The sequence below is a fragment of the Musca vetustissima genome, unplaced genomic scaffold, assembly GCF_032173495.1.
Source record: "Musca vetustissima isolate MV318-11 ecotype Yass unplaced genomic scaffold, APGP_CSIRO_Mvet_v1 utg1319, whole genome shotgun sequence".
In the NCBI taxonomy this organism is placed as follows: domain Eukaryota; kingdom Metazoa; phylum Arthropoda; class Insecta; order Diptera; family Muscidae; genus Musca; species Musca vetustissima.
In genome coordinates this window covers 374,200-396,338 of record NW_026884577.1, presented here as the reverse complement: position 1 = coordinate 396,338, position 22,139 = coordinate 374,200, and the positions used below count along the sequence as shown (strand labels likewise).

The 22,139-nt window shown below is 33.7% G+C and overlaps 3 protein-coding genes across 3 annotated transcripts in view; all 3 read left to right on the top strand.

The window, feature by feature from the left end:
* The window catches only part of LOC133331572 (E3 ubiquitin-protein ligase Nedd-4), a 307,165-nt gene that overhangs the window by 51,692 nt on the left and 233,334 nt on the right, over positions 1–22,139 (top strand). The gene's annotated exons all lie outside the window — the stretch shown is intronic.
* The window catches only part of LOC133331575 (MICOS complex subunit MIC13 homolog QIL1), a 267,176-nt gene that overhangs the window by 20,110 nt on the left and 224,927 nt on the right, over positions 1–22,139 (top strand). The gene's annotated exons all lie outside the window — the stretch shown is intronic.
* LOC133331567 (pH-sensitive chloride channel 2) lies at positions 5,572–21,157 on the top strand. Its single transcript, XM_061539951.1, has 7 exons — positions 5,572–5,648; positions 16,751–16,878; positions 16,954–17,361; positions 17,450–17,608; positions 20,009–20,164; positions 20,241–20,608; positions 20,912–21,157. Exons 1-7 carry the CDS (start codon positions 5,638–5,640, stop codon positions 21,155–21,157), a joined length of 1,476 nt encoding a protein of 491 aa, XP_061395935.1. The 5' UTR covers positions 5,572–5,637.

Genomic DNA, 22,139 nt, shown 5'->3' with positions numbered 1-22,139 from the left:
AGGCATAAATGCCTCAGAAAATTTCCTTCCTTTGTATACACAACACATGTATTCACATGCACACACACACACACAAGTATATGTATGGGTGGGTATTCACACATATTTTATTATGTTATGTTATTGTCACGTAATTATTCACTTATCCAATAATCAAGTGATTGATTTTTTTGGTCATTGTCAATTATAATGTTTAATAGCAACTACAACAACAAAACCGTCAACAACAATTGGTAACAACAATGACCAAAAATTAATCACGTTTATTAACCTATTGATCCACTGTGTGATTGAGGAGTTGTTGTTGTGTGGCCAATGGCCAATAGTTTCATTGGGTTATTGAACTACCTCCCGGTACTACCTTCGTTGAAACGAGAATGAAAGGTATAGCCGGACGATCAGCCGGTCACCCACATGTTTGCCATATTTTTTTCATTTTTTGAAATCTAATTCGAAGTTTATAAATAAAAGTAAAAGGTAAGACAACAACAACTGGAATAAGTTGCGGGTTTAAATTGCATATTTTAAATAGCCAAAAACAAAATAAAAATATTTTGGAATGTGTGCGGAATGTGATTTTTTTTAAAATTGGTTCAATATCAATTGGTGTATGGCAATGATATGCAAAAATGGTTTCATATTTATGCCTTCAAATGGGGTAATTTAAAAATTCACAGGTGTTGATTTGAAGCTTCTAGAGGCGTTGATTTTTTTAAACATATTTTTTAAAGAAGCCTCCAGAGGCGTGGATTTTTTAAACATATTTTTTAAAGATGCCTCCAGAGGCGTGAATTTTTTTAAAATATTTTTTAAAGAAGCTTCCAGAGGCGTGGATTTTTTAAACATATTTTTTAAAGAAGCCTCCAGAGGCCTGGATTTTTTAAAAATATTTTTTAAAGAAGCCTCCAGAGGCGTGGATTTTTTAAACAAATTTTTTAAAGAAGATTCCAGAGGCGTGGATTTTTAAACATATTTTTTAAAGAAGCTACCAGAGGCGTGGATTTTTTAAACATATTTTTTAAAGAAGCCTCCAGAGGCGTGGATTTTTTAAACATATTTTTTAAAGAAGCTTCCAGAGGCGTGGATTTTTTAAACATATTTTTTAAAGAAGCCTCCAGAGGCGTGGATTTTTTAAACATATTTTTTAAAGAAGCCTCCAGAGGCGTGGATTTTTTAAACATATTTTTTAAAGAAGCCTCCAGAGGCGTGGAGTTTTTAGACATATTTTTGAAAGAAGCCTCCAGAGGCATGCATTTTTTAAACAAATTTTTAAAGAAGCCTCCAGAGGATGGAGGATTTTTTAAACATATTTTTTAAAGAAGATTCCAGAGACGTGGATTTTAAACCAATTTTTTAAAAAAGCTTCCAGAGGCCAGGATTTTTTAAACATATTTTTTAAAGAAGCTTTCAGAGGCGTAGATTTTTTAAACATATTCTTCAAAGAAGCTTCCAGAGGCGTGAATTTTTTAAAGAAGCTTCCAGAGGCGTGGATTTTTTAAACAAATTTTTGAGAAACTTCCAGAGGCGTGAATTTTTTTAACATATTTTTTAAAGAAGCTTCCAGAGGCGTGGATTTTTTAAACAAATTTTTTAAAGAAGCCTCCAGAGGCGTGGATTTTTTAAACAAATTTTTGAGAAACTTCCAGAGGCGTGAATTTTTTTAACATATTTTTTTAAAGAAGCCTCCAGAGGCGTGGATTTTTTAAACAAATTTTTAAAGAAGCCTCCAGAGGCGTGGATTTTTTAAACAAATTTTTAAAGAAGCTTCCAGGGGCGTGGATTTTTTGAAGAAACTTCCAGTGGCGTGGATTTTTTAAAAAAAAAATTTTAAGAAGCTTCCAGGGGCGTGGATTTTTTGAAGAAACTTCCAGTGGCGTGGATTTTTTAAACAAATTTTTTAAAGAAGCTTCCAGAGGCCTGGATTTTTTAAACATATTTTTTTAAAGAAGCATCCAGTGGTGTGGATTTTTATACCCTTTTGTATACCTTTCACTACACTGTGGTACATGGTATTATGTCTTTGTTCATATGTTTGTAACAGGCAAAAATTGTCGAGATAGATCCATGGTTCCTTTTGAGAATATGCATGTCCGTCCGTCCGTTTGTACTTGTTATATTGTAAACAAAATACAGGTCGCATTTATGATCAGAATTGGATGAAATTTCGCGTAGCTCATTCGTTTGGCCCAAGGACGAACCCTATTGAAATTGGGAAAAATCGGTTCAGATTTAGATATAGCTCCCATATATATATATATACATATATATATTTTCGTCCGATTTAAGGTAAATGGTGTACCAAAAAGTCCCTATATATCTTTCGATTTGGCACAGCGTAATGAATAACGTCTAGAATGATGTCTGCCAAGTTTGGTGAAAATCGGTTCAGATTTAGATATAGCTCCCATATATATCTTTCGATTTGCACGATATTTGGCATATCGTACTGAATTGCGTCTATAATAATGTGTGCAAAGTTTCCTGAAAATCGGTTCATTTAGATATAGCTTCCATATATAGTTTTATCCGATTTAAGGTAATTGGTGCACCAAAGACATATATCTTTCGATTTGCACGAAACTTGGCATAGCATACTGAATTAAGTCTAGAATGGTGTGTGCAAAGTTTCGTGAAAAGCACGAAATTTGGCAAAGCGTACTAAATTCGGTCTAAAATGATGTGTGCAAAGTTTCGTGAAAATCGGTTCAGATTTAGATATAGCTCCCATATATATTTTCATCAGTTTTTAGGTAATTGGTGCACCAAAGTCTCTGAAAATCATTTGATTTGCACGAAATTTGTCATAGCGTACTGAATTAAGGCTAGAATGACGTGTGCTAAGTTTTGTGAAAATCGGTTCAGATTTGGATATAGATCCCAAATATATTTTCGTCCGATTTAAGGTAATTGTTGCACCCAAGACCCTATATGTCTTTCGATTTGCTTGAATTTTGGTATAGGGTACTGAATTAAGTCTAGAATGACGTGTGCTATGTTTCGTAAAAATCGTTTCAGATTTAGATATAGCTCCCATATATATTTTCGTCCGATTTAAGGTAATTGGTGCACCAAAGTCCCTATATATCTTTCGATTTGCACGAATTTCGGCATAGCGTACTACATTAAGTCTAGAATGATGTCTGCCAAGTTTCGTGAAAATCGGTTCAGATTTAGATATAGCTCCCATATATAACTTCGCCCGATTTTAGGTAAATTGTCCACTAAAGTCTCTGTAAATCTTTTGATTTGCGCGAATTTTGGTATAGCGTACTGAATTAAGTCTAAAATGATGTGTGCAAAGTTTCGTGACGATAGGTTCAGATTTAGATATAGCTCCCATATATATTTTCGTCCGATTTAAGGTAAATGGTGTACCAAAGTCAGTATATATCTTTCGATTTGCACGAAATTTCGGCATAGCGCACAGAAGTAAGTTTAAAATGATGTCTGCCAAGTTTCGTGAACATCGGTTATATGCCTTTCGATTTGCACGAAATTTGACATAGCGTACTGAATTGCGTTTATAATAATGTGTGCTAAGTTTCGTGAAAATCGGTTCAGATTTAGATATAGCTCCCATATATATTTTCGTGCGATTTAAGGTAAATGGTGCACCAAAGACCCTATATATCTTTCGATTTGCACGAAATTGGTCATAGCGTACTGAATTAAGGCTAGAATGACGTGTGCTAAATTTCGTGAATATCGGTTCAGATTTAGATATAGCTCCCATATATATTTTCGTCCGATTTTATGTAATTGGTGTACCAAAGTTCCTATATATCTTGCGATTTGTACGAATTTTGGTATAGGGTACTGAATTAAGTCTTCGTGAAAAGATCCATAGCTAGGCCGATTGACACAACGTATTGAAGTAATATAAATTAGTCTCTTGCAAGTTTCCCTGAAATCGGTTCAGATATAGATATATAACAAAAATGCGTCATCTGTTAGGATACATATGTAGAATATACCCAATGTGGTGAAGGGTATCATATAGTCGGCCCAGTCCGATTTTACTACTTTCCTTACAGGTTTATATTATTTTATATATTTTCTAAAGTTTTTTTTTATATTCAGTCCTATCAGATGCTCCTCCATACCTTCCATAGGGTACATTTATCTTCATTTTCTAATGCCTCGTAGAAGATCGTTATCTGTTATTACTTATTGTTGTTTGTGTATTGTTTCACCTCTCCATGATAGATAAAATGTCCGACCTATCATCATCGTCATCGGTTATTTTGACAAATGTTGGGTTAGGTGATACTTCAGTGGAGATCTTTTTCAAGATACTTAAGTAGTGGTGTTAAGGGCCCATCATGCTCTTGAACTTGACAATACAATACTTTGTGTCATGTTTGAAGTGTGTTTATCGAAGCGCAACACGATTCGTATGTGTGTGTGTATACGGACAGTGTGGCGTATACGTGTTGTTAATTAATAAACAACTGTTCTTTTTTTGTGGCTTGATATGCATACAAACGTACACATACATACAAACACATGTTTGTAGATTATGGTTTGTTTTGAAAAAAATACATAATTAATAATTATTAAAGGTTGGGGGAGAAGAAGAGAGAGAATAATGGGTGATCCCTTGTGCCAAAAACAAAAGAGAGAGTTGTTGACAGATGCCAAGAAGAAAGCATTTCCGTCTTGAGAGTAGGCTTTCAACACCCATACACATGTGTGAGTGATCTTAGCACAACTACCGTCATAGAATGAAGATAACACCGCACCGAAAGAGAAAAAACCGTGTCATATCAGAAAATACAGCAGCAGCGGGAACAGCACCCACCACTCGTAGTCATCCCCCGAACCCAAAAACCAAAACAAACGAAATCTAGAGTCAATATTCCGGTGTCGTTGGTCTATCTCCCAGGTCTGTTGTATTTTTTACATTTGTGTGTGTGTGTGTTAATACACACCAACCAAGAAAAAAAAAACAAAAAATGATATTCTACGTAGTGGAACTTGGAGGCGCACGAACAAAGCTTCCTTATCAGTATCTTAAAACAATAAAAGTGATATAATGTGACAGACGAAGTTTTAGTTTGGAAAAGGTAGTCGCATTGCTAAGGTGAACTGGACGAAAAAAAAGAAAACGTTAAGAAATTCGGAATAAATTCAAAAGAAAAAAATTCCCCAAAACGCGTATGAAATAAAAACAAGGCACCAACAAAAAAAAAATATAAGATAATAAAAAATACAATTTACTTGAAATAATAATAACGGAAAAAAAGAACAAGAACAACAAGAGATATATAACGGGGAAATAATATTACAAAAAAAATATCAATTAAATTGTTTTCTAGAAGCCAAGTTATCAGGGAAACAAAAAAAAATTTTCAAAACAAAAAAAAATAAGTTCAGTGATTTTTATTAAAAATTTAATTGAAAACGAAAAAAAAGTGAAAAAAAAAAATTTTCAATGTCTTCCAAAATTTTGCAATAATTATTTTTTTTAAAGAATATTAAATATAAATATATTCAATATTCTAAATTGTGAAAAAATAGAAATAAAAATCAGCAACTTTCAATCCACGACACCCGCAGCCCCCAAAAATGACAAATTTATTTTATCAGATTTATACCAAAGTTATTTTAATCACTTTGGTCCTGACAATCTCACAAATGAACATGACGTAAGTAATGTTAATTCAAATAAATTAAATTGAAAAAATATATATTTTTAAATACATATATATATATATTTTTGTAATGAGGAGCTTTAAAAAAAAATATTTTTCTAGAGGCTACATCTTGTAGGTGTGGATTTAAAAGAATATATATTTTTTCAAAGAGCTAGCATAGATTTTGTTAAAAAATATTTGTAATTTTCCCCAGCCCCTGGGGAAAAATAAAAAAAATGGATTAAAAAAAATATATTTTCAAAGAGCCGCCACAGGCGTATATTTTTCAAGTACCTTTAGGTACTTTATTGTTTTAATTAATTGTTATTAATTTTAAACCAGTGAGTGGAGCAGTATAGTCGGACGGGGCCGACCACATTCTGCGGATGTTTATTCCGAGCCTGGACAATTACTTCCCTAGCTGGCTTGTTACAGAAAGGCTGTTCCATAAGCCGAGCTTAAAAAAGATTTCCAAGCGCGTCGGTCTTGTGCGCAAGTCCACCAATGTGGAAGACCACGTTCCAAGATGTTGGTTTCTACTTGGTCTCGGCTTTCAATTGTGGCCTATAGATCAACTCGAAAAACACCAAAAGTTAAGTTTTCGATGTACTTCATACCAATATTATGATCTGATCAACGCCATAAATTATAGGCAAGAATGTCCCTACAAAATTGCATGTGAAAATCTCAAGAAATCTTGAAGATATAGCCGATTTATTGTGTCAGCATCAAATGACGGCTAAAGGGCTTCTCAAACTTTAAACGCGTTTTTCTCTTTTGCGAATGGCGGGCACGATAACTCAAAAACTAATAACCCAATCGATTCCAAATTTTTACACGTCTCTCTGTGAGTGTATAGCTATCGTATGAACTAGGATAACGCCAATCGATGAAGATCTTCCTTATTTTTTAACTTGGTTTATGGTCAAAAATCGGCGATTTTGCAAAAATATTTTTTCAAAGGTCCGCCATTTTGTTAATTTTAGAGCGAAGTCAATAATCCTAGTTCATACCAGAGACAGACATGTACTCTTTCTAACACCGTTGGAATTTTCGGATTCCGATGTTCCAGTGAGGAGTTATCATGCCCGCCATCAAAAATAAGCACTTTTCTTTAATTACAAAAAACAACAACAAAACAATAACAAAAATTTTTTGTAAATTATTTTTCTTCTCTATTAAATCTTCAAATATATATGTGCAAAGTTACAAACCTTAACAAGCATTGGTATTGATTTACCAGCCCATTGAAAATCTTGAAAAATAAAAATCGCGAATGGGCGGGGTTCCCTTAAAGGTCAACCACCCCTCTTGGACTAAATATATATGCATCAGGACTAAATATATATGCCATAGAATACAAATTTTGTCATTTTTCACACAAAAGTATGGGTCCATTTGACCCGCTAAATATTAACCGATCTTTATCAAAACAGGCTTGCTTATTCTTTGGCCCGATCCCCTTCTCCATGCAAAAATTCGCAATGTTTAGGCCATAATTGCGGCCTCTGGAGCGACCAGAAAATCACACAAAAATAAAGTTTTTGGTCCAAAAACTGAGATTTCTTTCTTCTATGCGTTTTTTTCTTATATGGAATTATCGGATATAAGAAAGTATAAGCTCGGTGTTTTTGATAATCTTTCTTATATGAGATGTGCTTATATCCGATATCTACTATACTTAAAGGTGGGTCTAGGACCAATATTTCGCGGCGTTTCAAACTTTTGGAGCTGCAGAAAGCAATAATACCCTACTTTGTGCACAGAAAGTTAGATTGACGTTGAATTTGTGTAGGGTATCATATGATCGGCCCCGTCCGACTATACTGTTTATTTATTTTTCCTGGTTTTTATTTATTTTTCCTCATAAATAACGAATAAACAAACAAAAAAATTATGGTATTAATTTCGTATTTAATTAAACAAATAATAATTTAAAAATTAATTAATTGCTGTGCAAATAAGTTGACGAAATATGTATTCGATCCAATCCACTTGTTAATATTCTGCTATGACAGAATGGTATATAATGGTATATACAGGGTGAAATGAAAAAACTGCAACCAACTTCAGACTGCTGTAATTTCCAAGCCACTCGTCCGAAAGCTGTTAACATTTTTCCAGTGACAGCTCATTATATTGTTTACAAGCGTACAAAAGCATTTTGGTAAGAATTTTCCTGAAAAAAGTTATTCGTGATCGAACAGAAAGAAAATAGATTGAAATGAGCTAAAGAGCATGACCGAAAGTGGTGAACTGCCGAATTTGGTTTTCTTCAATGAGAAAACATTCTTTGTCCAGCAGTTTGTCAACAAACAAAATGATCGTGTTGCCAAAGAGGTCAGCTGAAAATGTGAACTTTCGGTTGGTCACCAAAACTCAAGCGCCGGCCATGGTGATGGTGTGGGCCGCCATAACAGCCGATGGTAGTTCTTCGCTCGTATTAATCGAATATCACTCTTCGAATATCCCACTCTTCGCTCGTATTAATCGAATATCTTCAGAATAAATACTGAACATTATCGCGAAAATATTCTGGAGGGTGTATTAAAGCCTTGGGCACGCAAACATTTTGGCTGCAGACCGTGGATATTCCAACATGACCATCCTGAGTGCGATGGTGGACGCGCCACCCAAGAATGGTTACAAAATGAGGTTCCTCGCTTCATTTCCGCACAATGGCCTGCAACATCTCCTGATACCAATCCGTTGGACTATTGTGTCTGGAGTATTTTGGACAGCAAGGTTGGCACTAAAAAAATGCCAAAGTGTCGATCACCTCAAGCAAGCGCTTCGATGGGAATGGGCCAAAATACCGCAGAGCAACAATCGGGCAGCGTGTGATGGCTTTATTGGCCGTTTGAAGGCCATAATTCGCGCCAAAGGTGACCAATTCGAACAAATCTAAACTTATTCTAAAATTGAGGCTATTTCCGACATTTTTGATTTTATTTAATAAAATTAAAAAAAAAATTGTAAAAATTATGGCGCTTGACTTTGTTGCAGTTTTTTTTATCTCACCCTGTATATGAATATATGGTATATATATGAAAATTATTTTTTAAAAGGTGTGGATTTTTTTAAATAATTTTAAAATGGAGTTCTTTTTTATTTTTAAATATTTTTTCAAGTCGAGGATTTTTTTAAAATAATTTGTCAATATGTGGATTATTTAAAAATATGTTTTCAAGACTTGAATTCTAAAAAAAAATTTTAAGGTGTTGATTAAAAAACAATTTAAGGCGTGGATTAAAAAAAAAAACATTTTTGAAAACTTGAATTCTTTAAACATATTTTTTCAAGGCGTGATTTAAAAAAATATTTTTTCAAGACATGAATTTTGTAAAAATATTTATTCTAGTTTTGGATTTCAAAAATATGTTTTTAAGGGGTGGATGCTTTAAGGCGGGATTTAAAAATTATTGTTTTTAAGGCGTGGATTTAAAAAAACAATATTTTTAAGGTGTGGATTAAAAAAATATATATTTTTTAAATTTTCAGTATTTTGGGGATTTTGATCGTATTTTTACACCGAATTGGCGGTAATTTAGTATTTTGAGTTATTAATAGGTAACAAATCTCTCCACAAAAAATTATAAATATAGGTCAATTTTTTCGGATAGACCCCATATAAGGGTACCCCCAATTTTCGGTCTTTTTGGATTCTTGAGCGAATACGCTAACATTTGGTACACTGAGTCCTTATTGGGTACTAAATGTCACCACAAAAAATTATAAATATAGGTTCACTTCTTCTGGTAGCCCCCATATAGCGGTACCTCCCAATTTTCAGTATTTTTGGGGGTTTTGATCGTATTTGAGTTCTTAATAGTTCTTTACAAATCTCTCCACAAAAATTATAAATATAGGTCCATTTTTTTAGATAGCCCCCATATAAGGGTACCCCCAATTTTCGGTATTTTGGGGTTCTTGAGCGCGTTTTTAACCGAATTCGCTGCAATTTGGTATTTTGTAATCGTATATGGTAAAAAATTTTCTTACCAAAAATTTTTAAAATGTGTCCCTTGTGTGTCTTTTGTGTCTTTTGTTCTTGTATTTTTGATTTTTGTTTCTAATAAGAAAAAAAACACCCAAATTGTCATGTTCAGTTCATTGTGCTGTACAAGACAATGGGGGGTTGGTTCTAAATGATATTTTTAGCTACAACCGAAATACAAAATTAAACATGAAGTTTCAAACAGAAGATAAGAGAATATTGTTTTATTGTCTGACATCGATATAGAACACTAAGGGATATAATTTTGGGAAATATATAAATATTTTTTTTTTTTGGGAAATTAGAAGGAACTTAAGAAAAAATTAAATTTAATTAAAACCAGTGAGCGGAGCAGTATAGTCGGACGGGGCCGACCATACGATACCCTACACAACTACCACGGAACTCAAATTTCTGCGGATGTTTATTCCGAGCCTGGGCAATATTTCGTGATATTGGCATCCTCTTGCCCGATTAGAGGTAAACAGCACACTGACATATTTTCCGAATATTACGAGTACTCAGTACAGCTATTGTCCAGATTCCCTTCACCGTGGGTTGTGTTGTGATGTTCGGCTTTCATTTGTGGCCTATATATCGACTCGAAAATAACACAAAAAATTAAGTTTTCGGTCCACTTCATTCCAAAATTATTATCTGATCATCACCGAAAATTGACCATAACTGGAACCTTAAGGAATATTTCAAAGCGATCAGCGCTATAGTTCCGCGCTCTAGAGTGATAATGGGTTACTAAATAATATACGGAGATACCTGTAAATATTTAGGTGTAACTCCCACATCCGAGCACTTACTACAATATAATTGGTATTAATTTAAAGGTCAACCACTCCTCTTGGATATAATATCAACTTCTCGGGTCTATGTCATTCAGGGGTAAATATATACACTATAGAATACAAATTTTGTCATTTTTCACACAAAAGTCAGGGTCCATTTGACCCGCTAATATTGACCAATCTTTATCAAAACAGGCATGCTTATTCTTTGGCCCGATCCCCTTCTCCATGCAAAATTTCACGATGTTCGGGCCATTATTGCGGCCTCTGGAGCGATCAGAAAAAACGACAAAAATTTAGTGTTTGGTCCATTTCATCCCCTAAATATTAGCCGATCTTTCCCAAAAACAATAGGGATCTTCATTGGCCAGAACACATCCTATATGCAAAATTTCGTGAAGATTGGTCCATAACTGTGGCCTGTATCGTGTTTACAAATTATAATGGACAGACGGACGGACGGTCGAGATATGACGATCGGTATACTTAAAGGTGGATCTAGGACCAATATTTCGCGGCGTTACAAACTTTTGGGGCTGCACAAAGCTATAATACCCTGACAACATAATTGTGTAGGGTATAATTAAACATGAAGCGGATCAACTCTATTTTTATTCAATTTTAATTACTACAGTATAAACACATATGTTTTATTAATCATTTAAATACTAAAATGCAACTCTGTTTTAAAAATTTGAAATTAACGGCTAATTATGTATATACTAGATGAGGATCTTGCTTCTCATAAGTAGTACCTAAGCACAATCTAAATTCAATAAAATCAGCTTCTTCTCTAATTCGTTTAAGCGAACACTGAAGGCTTAACATCATTACCCACGCTTGCCCAAGTTGATGGACTAGATCATAAGCTGGAAGTAGTTCCTAAACAAGAAGTAGCCAACATTATTGTAAATATTGTTGTTTCGAGTTTCTTCGCTGGCGCCCAACGTGGGACCTGCTTCATTGACACCTAAGGTCGAGTTTCTTCAAACATTAATTAAAACTTCAGCCACATTAAACCATAATTTTAGAGCAGGCAGACTATGAGTCTAAACCAGGGATGCACGCCCTTGCACTCTAGGGGTCAGCTCAACTCACACGGATTCTTACGCTCATTTGTTTAGTCGTTGTTGAGACTTCAACAAGTAAACATGTCTATGCTGGTGCGCATCATATTGCGGCCACGCTTAAGCGGCCCACACACATCAAACATGTACGTTTGATCGGTGTGAAGCTGATAGGGCACAAATGAATCAAGAAAGCTTTATTTCGAATTTGGTTTTTAAAGAATGAAGAAGGTCAGCGATGGTGACGACGCAAAAAAGACCGATCAATTTTATTTACTTTATTTTCTTAATTTAATTCACACCGATGGAAAGCACGTGCTTAACCTATGTGGCCCGCTTTAATTTTGTGTGCTAGTCTCACACATACATTTACAAAATGCCATCCTCTCACCGTGTGCATCACTGGTCTAAACGCAACCAGAGAGTCACGAGTCAGCGTCATACCTTTTCGCCGGCGTGAAAACCAAACGAAAGAGTTGGCGGCTAGCCTCACAAAATGTCAATTATTTGTTTTCAGTTTTTGACAGAGTATTATACGTTGTGCATAACAAATTCAATTTCTTCAACAATTTCAAGAATTTGAAAAATTATTGAAAAAAATATTTTTCTTCCATTTTAGATTCCAATGTTATAAAATTATCATTAAAATTTGGTAGCACTGCTGATTTTTACCTAAAATATGGCAACTCAGTTGAGAGCAAGAGAGAAAATTTGAGTATGACGCTGAGCAAAAATGAATTAAATCTATTCTAGCGTCAAGCCGCTAGACGCGAACGTCAGCCGTCGCGATTTCCCGTTGCCAATAAGAAACAAACGGCAAACGACTGTCGCTGACTCTAGACTCTATGGTTGCGTTTAGATTCTATGGGGTTTTTTGAATAATTAAAAAAAATCCACGTATTTTTTTTAATTTTGGCATATAGTAGCTCAAAAAAATCGCTTATAGCTGATCTCACAAAAAATGTCTCCTTAAAAAGCTTTCCTTAAAAAAAATCATGCTCTTCAATATATCATTGATATTGAAAAGCATGCCCGCTTTAAAAACAACTATTTAAAATCCAAAACTTTATTGAACTTGCAAAAAATATATATATATTTATTAACTAAACATTTGAATTGGCAAATATTTAAATGTGTCAACATTTGATCGCATAACCGGTTAAACTGGAAAAAAGTGTTTTCTATTTCGGGACAAAATTTTATGTCACCCATTCGCCCAAAAAATTCCTCTATTTAATTAAGAAAACATATTAACAATTATATTCTCAGCTGATACAATTCTTCTTATTTATTTGTGTGTTCTTGTTTCAATTAAAACAAATACTATCCACACGTGATCGAATATTATCCAAACCAAGCGGGAACCAAATAACATATTTTGCAAAATTTCCATTCTATTTACATTTCCTCTTTTAATAATGACGAAGGAACGAACGAACGACGGAATGAACAAACGAACGATGCAACGAAACAATTATGATGCTAATTTCGTCGTATAAACGACTTAACGACGTTCTCCGTCTTTAATTAAACAAATAATTAATAATAAACAAAAATGAATTAATTTCTGTGCAAATAAGTTGACAAAATGTCTGTGTGTGTGTATTTTGTTTCTCCGATTCGATCCGATCCTCTTGTTTGTATTCTGCAAACGAATTGTCATTTATTTGTTTGTTCAGGTTTTGTCGGCCGCCAGGTTTACAGCCAAGGCAAGATGCTGCTGACAATAACAGGCGGCATAACTTCCAGATCAACAAACAAATAAATTTCTTATTTGTTGTTGGTATTATTTACTTTGTCGTTTTTTTTTTTGTAATATAGTTTATCTTGTATTAACGGCAGCCATATAGAATGTTTTTGTGGAATAACTTTATACCAATAATGGATATAACCTTGCCCGAAATGATTCCTTGGCAAGTGTCCTTGGACTACTATTTGGAATTCTTTAACCAAATCGAAGTGACTTCTAGAAAAGAAAAAAACATTTTAAAAATAAAGACTAAAATTTGGTCCCCCAAAAATGAACTGTAACCCGCATTTAGGCCTAGCCCCTGTGTGGGAGGTACCAGAAGGAGTGGACCGATATTCCCTATGTTCGAACTTGAACAAATTTTGGAAGAAATAAAAAGATGGGCAAAGTTTGGAAGAAATCAAAAATTTTTTAATTGAATAAAATACAGGTCGCATTTATGATTCGATTTGGATAAAATTTGGCATAGGTCACTTATTTGGCCCAAGGACGAACCCTATTGAAATTGAAGAAAATCGGTTCAGATTTGCATGAAATTTGGCATTTGGAGTTCTGAATTTGCACGAAATTTGGCATAACGTACTGAATTGAGCCTAGAATGATGATTGTCAAGTTTCGTGAAAATCGATCCAGATTTAGATATAGCTCCCATGCAAATGGTGCACCAAAGTCCCTATATATCTTTCGATTTGGACGAAATTTAGCACAACGTACTGAAATGAGCCTAGAATGATGTCTGCCAAGTTTCGGTCCAAATTTAGATATAGCTCACATATATAGTCCGATTTAATGTAAATGGTACACCAAAGTCCCTATATATATATATATATATATATTTCAATTTGCACGAAATTTGGCATAACGTACTGAATTGAACCTAGAGTGATGTCTGCCAAGTTTCGTGAAAATCGGTTCAGATTTAGATATAGCTCCCATATATATTTTTGTCCGATTTTAGGTAAATGGTGCACCAAATTCAATTAGTATCATTCGATTTGCACGAGATTTGGCACAGCGTAATGAATTAGGTACAGAATGATGTGTGTTAAGTTTCCTGAAAATCGGTTTAGATTTAGATATAGCTCCCACATATATTTTCGTCCAATTTAATTTAAATGGTGCACCAAAGTCCCTATATATCCTTTGATTTGCACGAAATTTGGCACAGCGTAATGAATTAAGTCTAGAATGATGTGTGTCAAGTTTCCTGAACATCGGTCCAGATTTAGATATAGCTCCCATATATAGTCTCGTCCGATTTTATGTAAATGGTGCACCAAAGTCCCTATATGTCTTTTGATTTGTACGAAATTTGGCACAGCGTAATGAATCAGGCCTAGAATGATGTGTGTTAAGTTTCCTGAAAATCGGTTCAGATTTAGATATAGCTCCCATATATAGTATCGCCCGATTTTATGTAAATGGTGCACCAAAGTCCCTTAGTTATTTTCGATTTGCACAAAATTTGGCATAGCGTACTGAAAGCTCAAGAATTTTTTTTTTTTAATTAAAGGACTAGACTAGACCCACCTTTAGGTATACCGATCGTCATATCTCGACTATCTGAGTCGATCTAGACATGTGTGTCCGTCCGTCTGTCCATTATAATTTCTAAATACGATACAGGCCAATCTTCACGAAATTTTGCATGTAGGATGGGTTCTGTCCAATGAAGACCCCTGGTCGCTCCAGAGGCCGCAATTATGACCCAAACATCGCGAATTTTCAAATGGATAAGGGGATCGGGCCAAGGAATAAGTATGCATGTTTTGATAAAGATTGGTCAATATTTAGCGGGTTAAATGGACCCTAACTTTTGTGTGAAAAATGACAAAATATAGCATATATATTTACCCCTGAAGGACATAGACCCGAGAAGTTGATAGTATATCCAAGGGGAGTGGTTGACCTTTAAATTGATAACAATTATATTAAAGTAAGTACTCGGATGTTGGGGTTACACTTAAATATATACAGGCGCTTACGTATTCATATATTATTTAGAAACTAATTACCACAAATATAGCGCTGATCGCTCTGAAATTTTCCATAAGGATCCAGGTATGGTCAAGGACAATGCCTATAATTTTCGATGATTATCAGATAATAATTTTGGGATGAAGTGGACCGAAAACTTAAATTTTTGTGTTTTTCTAATCGTGTTGAAGGGAATCTGGACAAGCAATTATAAGGAATGTTCTGAATATTAATAATATTTGTTGTCTGAGCCCAAGCTCAGAATATAGAACCACAGAAAGATATATTTTCGTGGAAGTTATGTAGGGTATTATATGGTCGGCCCCGTCCGACTATACTGCTCCGCTCACTGGTTTATATATATTTAAAAAGTGTTTTATTTCGATCTTTTATATTTGATATTTCCAGAAGACACTCGATGGTCTTCTGGATTTTTTTTTTAATTCAATCTTCTGCAAGAAAATGTGTGTTAGAAAATATTATAAAGCTTCTCCTCCTCCTACATTTTCAAACAGTCATCTTAATTACGATATCACATCTTAAAATACATGACGCCATTTTTTTTATTTTTTATTTTTTTTTCAAAATTCAAAACACTTGTTTCCACATCCAACGAATTATCCACATGTTTCGTTTAATATAATTATTTACAATGCACTAATTGTAGAATATTTATGCAATACCTCAGTTAAAATTACGTGACTACGAATACAGCGACAACAACAAACCAACAAAACATGTGCTTTGAAAGCCATAACAAAATATTGAGAATATTCCGAATAATGGATTAGTTATATGGACTATATTTTGTTCTAAATGGCAATTAAAATTCCAAAACAATAAGAAAACGAAAACAAAATATTGGTCAAGATTCATTTTTTGGTTTGGAACCTACATCACTACATGGCGATGGGAAAGATGTAAAATCCAGTAAATGGTTAATGTATTGTTCAGTGGGCTCTAGAAAATTATATATTTGTTTTTAATATTTAAACCACGTCGTTAAATCCTGCCAAACTAGTGGTCGAAATTCCAATTAGCTATCGGATCTGTTCGGAACTTGTATATGGGGACATCAAAATCCCCTTTTTGTCCACCCAGATCCCAAAAAGCCAAATTAAAATACCCATAAAGGAGCAGTCCTCTTATATGGGGGAACATAGTAATTTTGGGTAAAAAGATTTGCCCAATGGGAAGCTAAAATATTTAATTATAGCCAAATCGTTAGGATCGATGGGAACCTAAAACATTAAATTAATGCCAAATCGTTGGGTATCGAACAATATAAACTATTTTTTCAAAAAGCCAACAGAATGGTGTTTTCAGTAATATTCTTCAAGAAGCATAACCTCAATATTTTTGATATTGTATTCCTCTGTTTTCGGTATTTTGAAATAATGTATCAAATTTTTAAACGATCCTTCCTTGGGATCTTGATTTAGGTTCAATTTTTGTTCTTATTTTATTTTCCTTTTCCATCCTATCCTTTCCTTTCTAATTGTCTTCATTTTCTTGTTTTACAGAGCGCTTGGAAGCAGCACAGTGGACGAGGAATGCCCGCCACTAGAAAATGCCACAACCTTGCAGCCCTCACAGTTAATAACTCGTCTGACACATGTCTGTCGATATGATCGTCTAGAAAGACCTATTGGTAAGAAAAAAAGCAAAGCGATTACAAAATTAAACTCTAAAATTAAAACTCACTTCTTCTTCTTCTTCTTTTCAGAATATGATCTAGTCACCAAAGAGCGTTATCCCACCCGGGTCAATGCCCGTATATACATATACTATATGCAGAATCTCAACTCGGATTTATTACAATTCAAAATGCATGCACTGCTGCAGCTAAGTTTCCTCGACAAACGGTTGGCCTTCTCCAATTATGCCCCCACGCGCAAGGATAACATTTTGGGCCAGAAACAAATGAGCGAACGTTTGTGGTTGCCACACATTTTCTTTGCCAATGAACGTGAATCGAATATCTTGGGTACCGACGAAAAAGATGTTCTTGTCTCCATATCTCCTCAGGGTCAGGTGATATTCTCAACACGACTGCAGGCCACACTCTATTGTTGGATGAATTTCAAAAAATTCCCATTCGATGAGCAATCGTGTTCGACAGTTCTTGAAAGCTGTAGGTGGAATGAACCTTTTTGTTGTTGTTTTTTATTATATTAAATTAATTAATTAATTTTCGTTATGTATTTGTTGTTACCTTCCAGGGATGTACAATACAACGGAACTGATATTGCATTGGGAAGATAAAACACCGATATCATTCGATCCCGATATGCGCCTAACCGAATACAACATGCAGCGTTATTGGTACAACGAGACGGTAGTCAATTCGAATGACATCCACTTACGTCATGGGGCTTTCTGTAAGTACAGACAAAAATAATAATATCAACAACAACAGAAAATTTAAAGAAATATATAAATATTAATAAAAATAGATAAGGGTTAAAGACGGAAGAAAGAGTAACAAAAAATTAATTAATTTTTATTAAAAATTAATAATGATTTAAATATTGGAAACGCGACAATGAAAACGATTTCTCAGAAATGATAATATCACATTAAAGCTAATTCGATTCGAATTCGTTTTCAAAATCGCAAAAAAATGAATGGCAATCGAATGGACCGTATCGCTATGTGGGGGCTATAACGTATTGTGAACTCATATTGATAATATAACTATAACGAATTGTGAACTTATGTTGATAATATTTTGTAGGAAGATTTGCCAACTAGTCAGAACCCAGAATGTCAGACGATAATCTCTTCGTTTGGAAAATATTTTCTAAATGTTCACAATACGGAGGTATCTTTATATGGAACCTTTAATAAAAACTGGACGAATATTGATTATTTTGGGCATACATATTCCCTATCTAATCGGAACAAATTACATTCTAATCATTTGGATTGTAAATAACATAGAAAATCCTTAAATCAAATCGACAATTGCAGTATAGCATTATATACAACGCTGTTCCTAAAGCTGAACCCGATCTGACATTTTATTGCATGGAATATTTTCTACTATCTAGGAACTTAAAATTAACGGCATTATCCATCCGAACCACGAACCACCAAGAACCACGCCTTGAGTTCTCTAAAAATTCATCCGAAATTAATTTCAAGAACCACGTCTTGAGTCCTCTAAAAATTCTTCTGAAATTCATTTAAATAAGCACGCCTTGAGTCCTCTAAAAATTCTTTGGAAATTCATTTAAAGAACCACCCCTTGAGTCCTCTAAAATTTTTTCTGAAATTACTTTAAAGAATCACGCCTTGAGTCCTCTAAAAATTCTTCTGAAATTCATTTAAAGAACCACGCCTTGAGTCCTCTAAAAATTCTTCTGAAATTCATTTAAAGAAGCACGCCTTGAGTCCTCTAAAAATTCTTTTGAAATTACTTTAAAGAACCACGTCTTGAGTCCTCTAAAAATTCTTTTGAAATCCATTTAAAGAACCATGCCTTGAGTCCTTTAAAAATTCTTCTGAAATTCATTTAAATAACCACGCATTGAGACCTCTAAAAATTCGTCTGAAATTCATATAAAGAACCACGCCTTGAGTCCTCTAAAAATTCTTCTGAAATTCATTTAAAGAACCACGCCTTGAGTCCTCTAAAAATTCTTCTGAAATTTATTTAAAAAATTCAGCTTTAAGTCCTCTAAACATTCTTTCGAAATCCACGCCTTGAGTCCTCTAAAAATTCTTCCGAAATTAATTTCAAGAACCACGCCTTGAGTCCTCTAAAAATTATTCTGAAAATCATTTAAGGAACTACGCCTTGAGTCCTCTAAAAATTCTTCTGAAATTCATTTAAAAAATTCAGATTTAAGTCCTCTAAACATTCTTTTGAAAACCACGTCTTGAGTCCTCTAAAAATTCTTCTGAAATTCATTTAAAGAACCACGCTTTGAGCTCTCTAAAAATTCTTCTGAAATTCATTTAAATAATTCAGCTTTGAGTCCTCTAAAAATTCTTCTGAAATTCACTTAAAGAACCACGCTTTGAGTCCTCTAAAAATGCTTCTGAAATTCATTTAAAGAATTCAGCTTTGAGACCTCTATATATTCTTGAAGAATTTTGTTTAAAAATCCACGCCCTGAATCCTATTAAAATTCTTCGGATATTTATTTAAAAATCTACGCCTTAAGTTCACAGAATATTATTCCGAAATACTTATAATAGTCTACGCTCTGAGTCCACTAAATATTCTTCTCAAATTCTCCACGCCTTATAAAAGTATACGTTTGAGTCCACTGATTATTATTAGGATATTCTTTAAAAAAATCAGGCTTTGAAATTCTTATAAAAGTCCACTGATTATTCTTCTGAAATTCTTATAAAAGTCCATGCTTCGAGTTCACTTAATATTCATTAAAAAACAACCCATGAGTCCTAAAAATTCACACCATGAGTCCACTGAATACTTTTCAGATTAGGTTTTCAGAATATCCTTCTAAATTCGTAAAAATATTCTAACATTGAATCCTCTAAATATTCTTCTAAAATTCATTTAAAAATCTACGCCTTGAGTCCTCTGAATGTTCATCTAAAATTTATTTAAAAGTCCTCATCTGAGTAATCTGAATATACTTCTAAAATTCTTTTAAAAAAAATTCACTCTTTTTAAAGAAGTTACAACCCATACTGAAATCGTCCACCAAATTATTCAAGCCTTCCGCCTCTAAATTTAAAATGAGACCTCTTCTTCTTATTCTTCTTAAAATTTGACATTTGTTTTTGTTTTTTTTTCTTTTCAGATGGCAACTACAGTTCCCTGAGTTTTACCGTCCACCTGAATCGTGAAATTGGTTTTTATTTAATGGATTACTTTTTACCCTCAATGATGATTGTGGCCATATCCTGGGTATCATTTTGGTTGCAGGCCGATGCATCGCCACCACGTATTATGTTGGGTAAGACGAAACTAATTTCAAATAATTTCTAAAGATGCCGTTCTCTAACCTTCCTTTCCCTCCTTTCCCCTTACAGGTACCAGTACCATGTTATCATTCATCACTCTGTCATCCTCACAAAGTAAAACCCTGCCCAAAGTCAGTTACATAAAAGTATCTGAAGTTTGGTTTTTGGGTTGTACTTTCTTCATTTTCGGCAGTTTGGTGGAATTTGCCTTTGTCAATACGATTTGGAGGCGTAAGGAAAATATCGAATTGAAAAAAGTCAACAGTAAATATATTATCAAATCGACACTGACACCCAGGCCGGCACGCCGTGAAATTGGGTTGAATAATCAATCGAGGACACGTTCATGTTCCAGTTTGGATAATATTGTGTCGAGTACGGAAAGTGTTATGAACGGGAATGTTAATCCGGGTTTCAATAATTATTTGACAGTGCATGTAAGTAGAAATAAATAAACAAATTAAAACAGATTTGTGTAGATGATTCTCTACAAAACATTTGTATATGCCGGGAGCAAACATATTGTAACACCATCAGATTACATTATCATAAATATTTTGTCATTGTCATGTTTGCAATTTGTTAATATACACAATACATTAAAATTAAAATAATACATTATAGTTTTAAGTGGCCGATATATGTATAGAAATTTTATTGTTAATGCGTTATATGTTTTTTTTATAAGTCTCAATAAACTTAACTTAACTTAACTAAAAAATATTTCCAATTGCTTACAGAATTTACCCATAATAACAACCCAATCGGCGGATACCGTTTCCATTGCCAGCAATCCGAATAGCACCGGCCATGTCATCAACATGGACGACAACAATAAGGATAACAAGACTGGTGAAAATACCACCTTTACCACCATGACACCACAAGAAATTGCCATGTGGATAGATCGACGATCCCGATTCCTATTTCCCCTAACGTTCCTTGGTTTCAATTGCCTATATTGGACCTTTGTTTATTGTTTCTAGAAAAAAAGAATGAATTGCCATTTGTTTATGGGTTTAAGGAAAGATAAAATAATCCAAAACAAAAAAGAAAACGACTAAGTCCATTTTATAAAATAAGTATTTTTCTCTTACAACGTTATGTTTTATTGTTGTTATTATATATTGCTCGATTATATTAGTCCTTATAGAAAAAAAAGAAACAAACTACATACATATGTATATGTATTGTCCATATAAGCATTTTGTACATTATATATTGTTATCTCATCTCAATTTGTATATTTTGTATTGGTAATCAAAAAGATGACAGTTTTGTCAGTTGACATTTTATTTTTAATTTGTGCCTTATATATATTTTAATTAGTGTTTTAGAAAATTAATCAGATGTGTTTTAATAAAAGTATTATATTGAGAATTTGAAAAAAGAAATAGTCTAAAATTTATTTAAAAATTCACTCCTAATTATTCTTTTAAAACGAATTAAAATATCCACGCCTTGAGGCCCTAATTATTCTTTTAAATTAAAAAAAATCACGCCTTGAGGCCCTAATTATTCTTTTAAATTAAAAAAAAAACACGCCTTGAGGCCCAAATTATTCATCTGAAATCAATTAAAAAATTAACGCCTTGAGGCCCTAATTATTCTTTTAAATTAAAAAAACACGCCTTGAGGCCCAAATTATTCATCTGAAATCAATTAAAAAATCCACGCCTTGAGGCCCTAATTATTCTTCTGAAATGAATTAAAAAATTAACGCCTTGAGGCCCAAATAATTCTTCTAAAATGAATTAAAAAAGTCAACTCCTTGAGGCCCTAATTATTCTTCTGAAATGAATTAAAAAATTAACGCCTTGAGGCCCTAATTATTCTTCTAAAATGAATTAAAAAAGTCAACTCCTTGAGGCCCTAATTATTCTTCTAAAATCAATTAAAAAATCCACGCCATGAGACCCTTATTATTCTTCTGAAATGAATTAAAAAATTAACGCCTCGAGGCCCTAA

What these genes read in the sequence shown, in the direction of transcription:
- LOC133331567 (XM_061539951.1), top strand. An exon ending in TCGTCTAGAAAGACCTATTG is followed by an intron (nt 16,879 to 16,953) that starts GTAAGAAAAAAA and finishes TCTTCTTTTCAG; the next exon opens with AATATGATCTAGTCACCAAA. An exon ending in GCCACCACGTATTATGTTGG is followed by an intron (nt 20,165 to 20,240) that starts GTAAGACGAAAC and finishes TTCCCCTTACAG; the next exon opens with GTACCAGTACCATGTTATCA.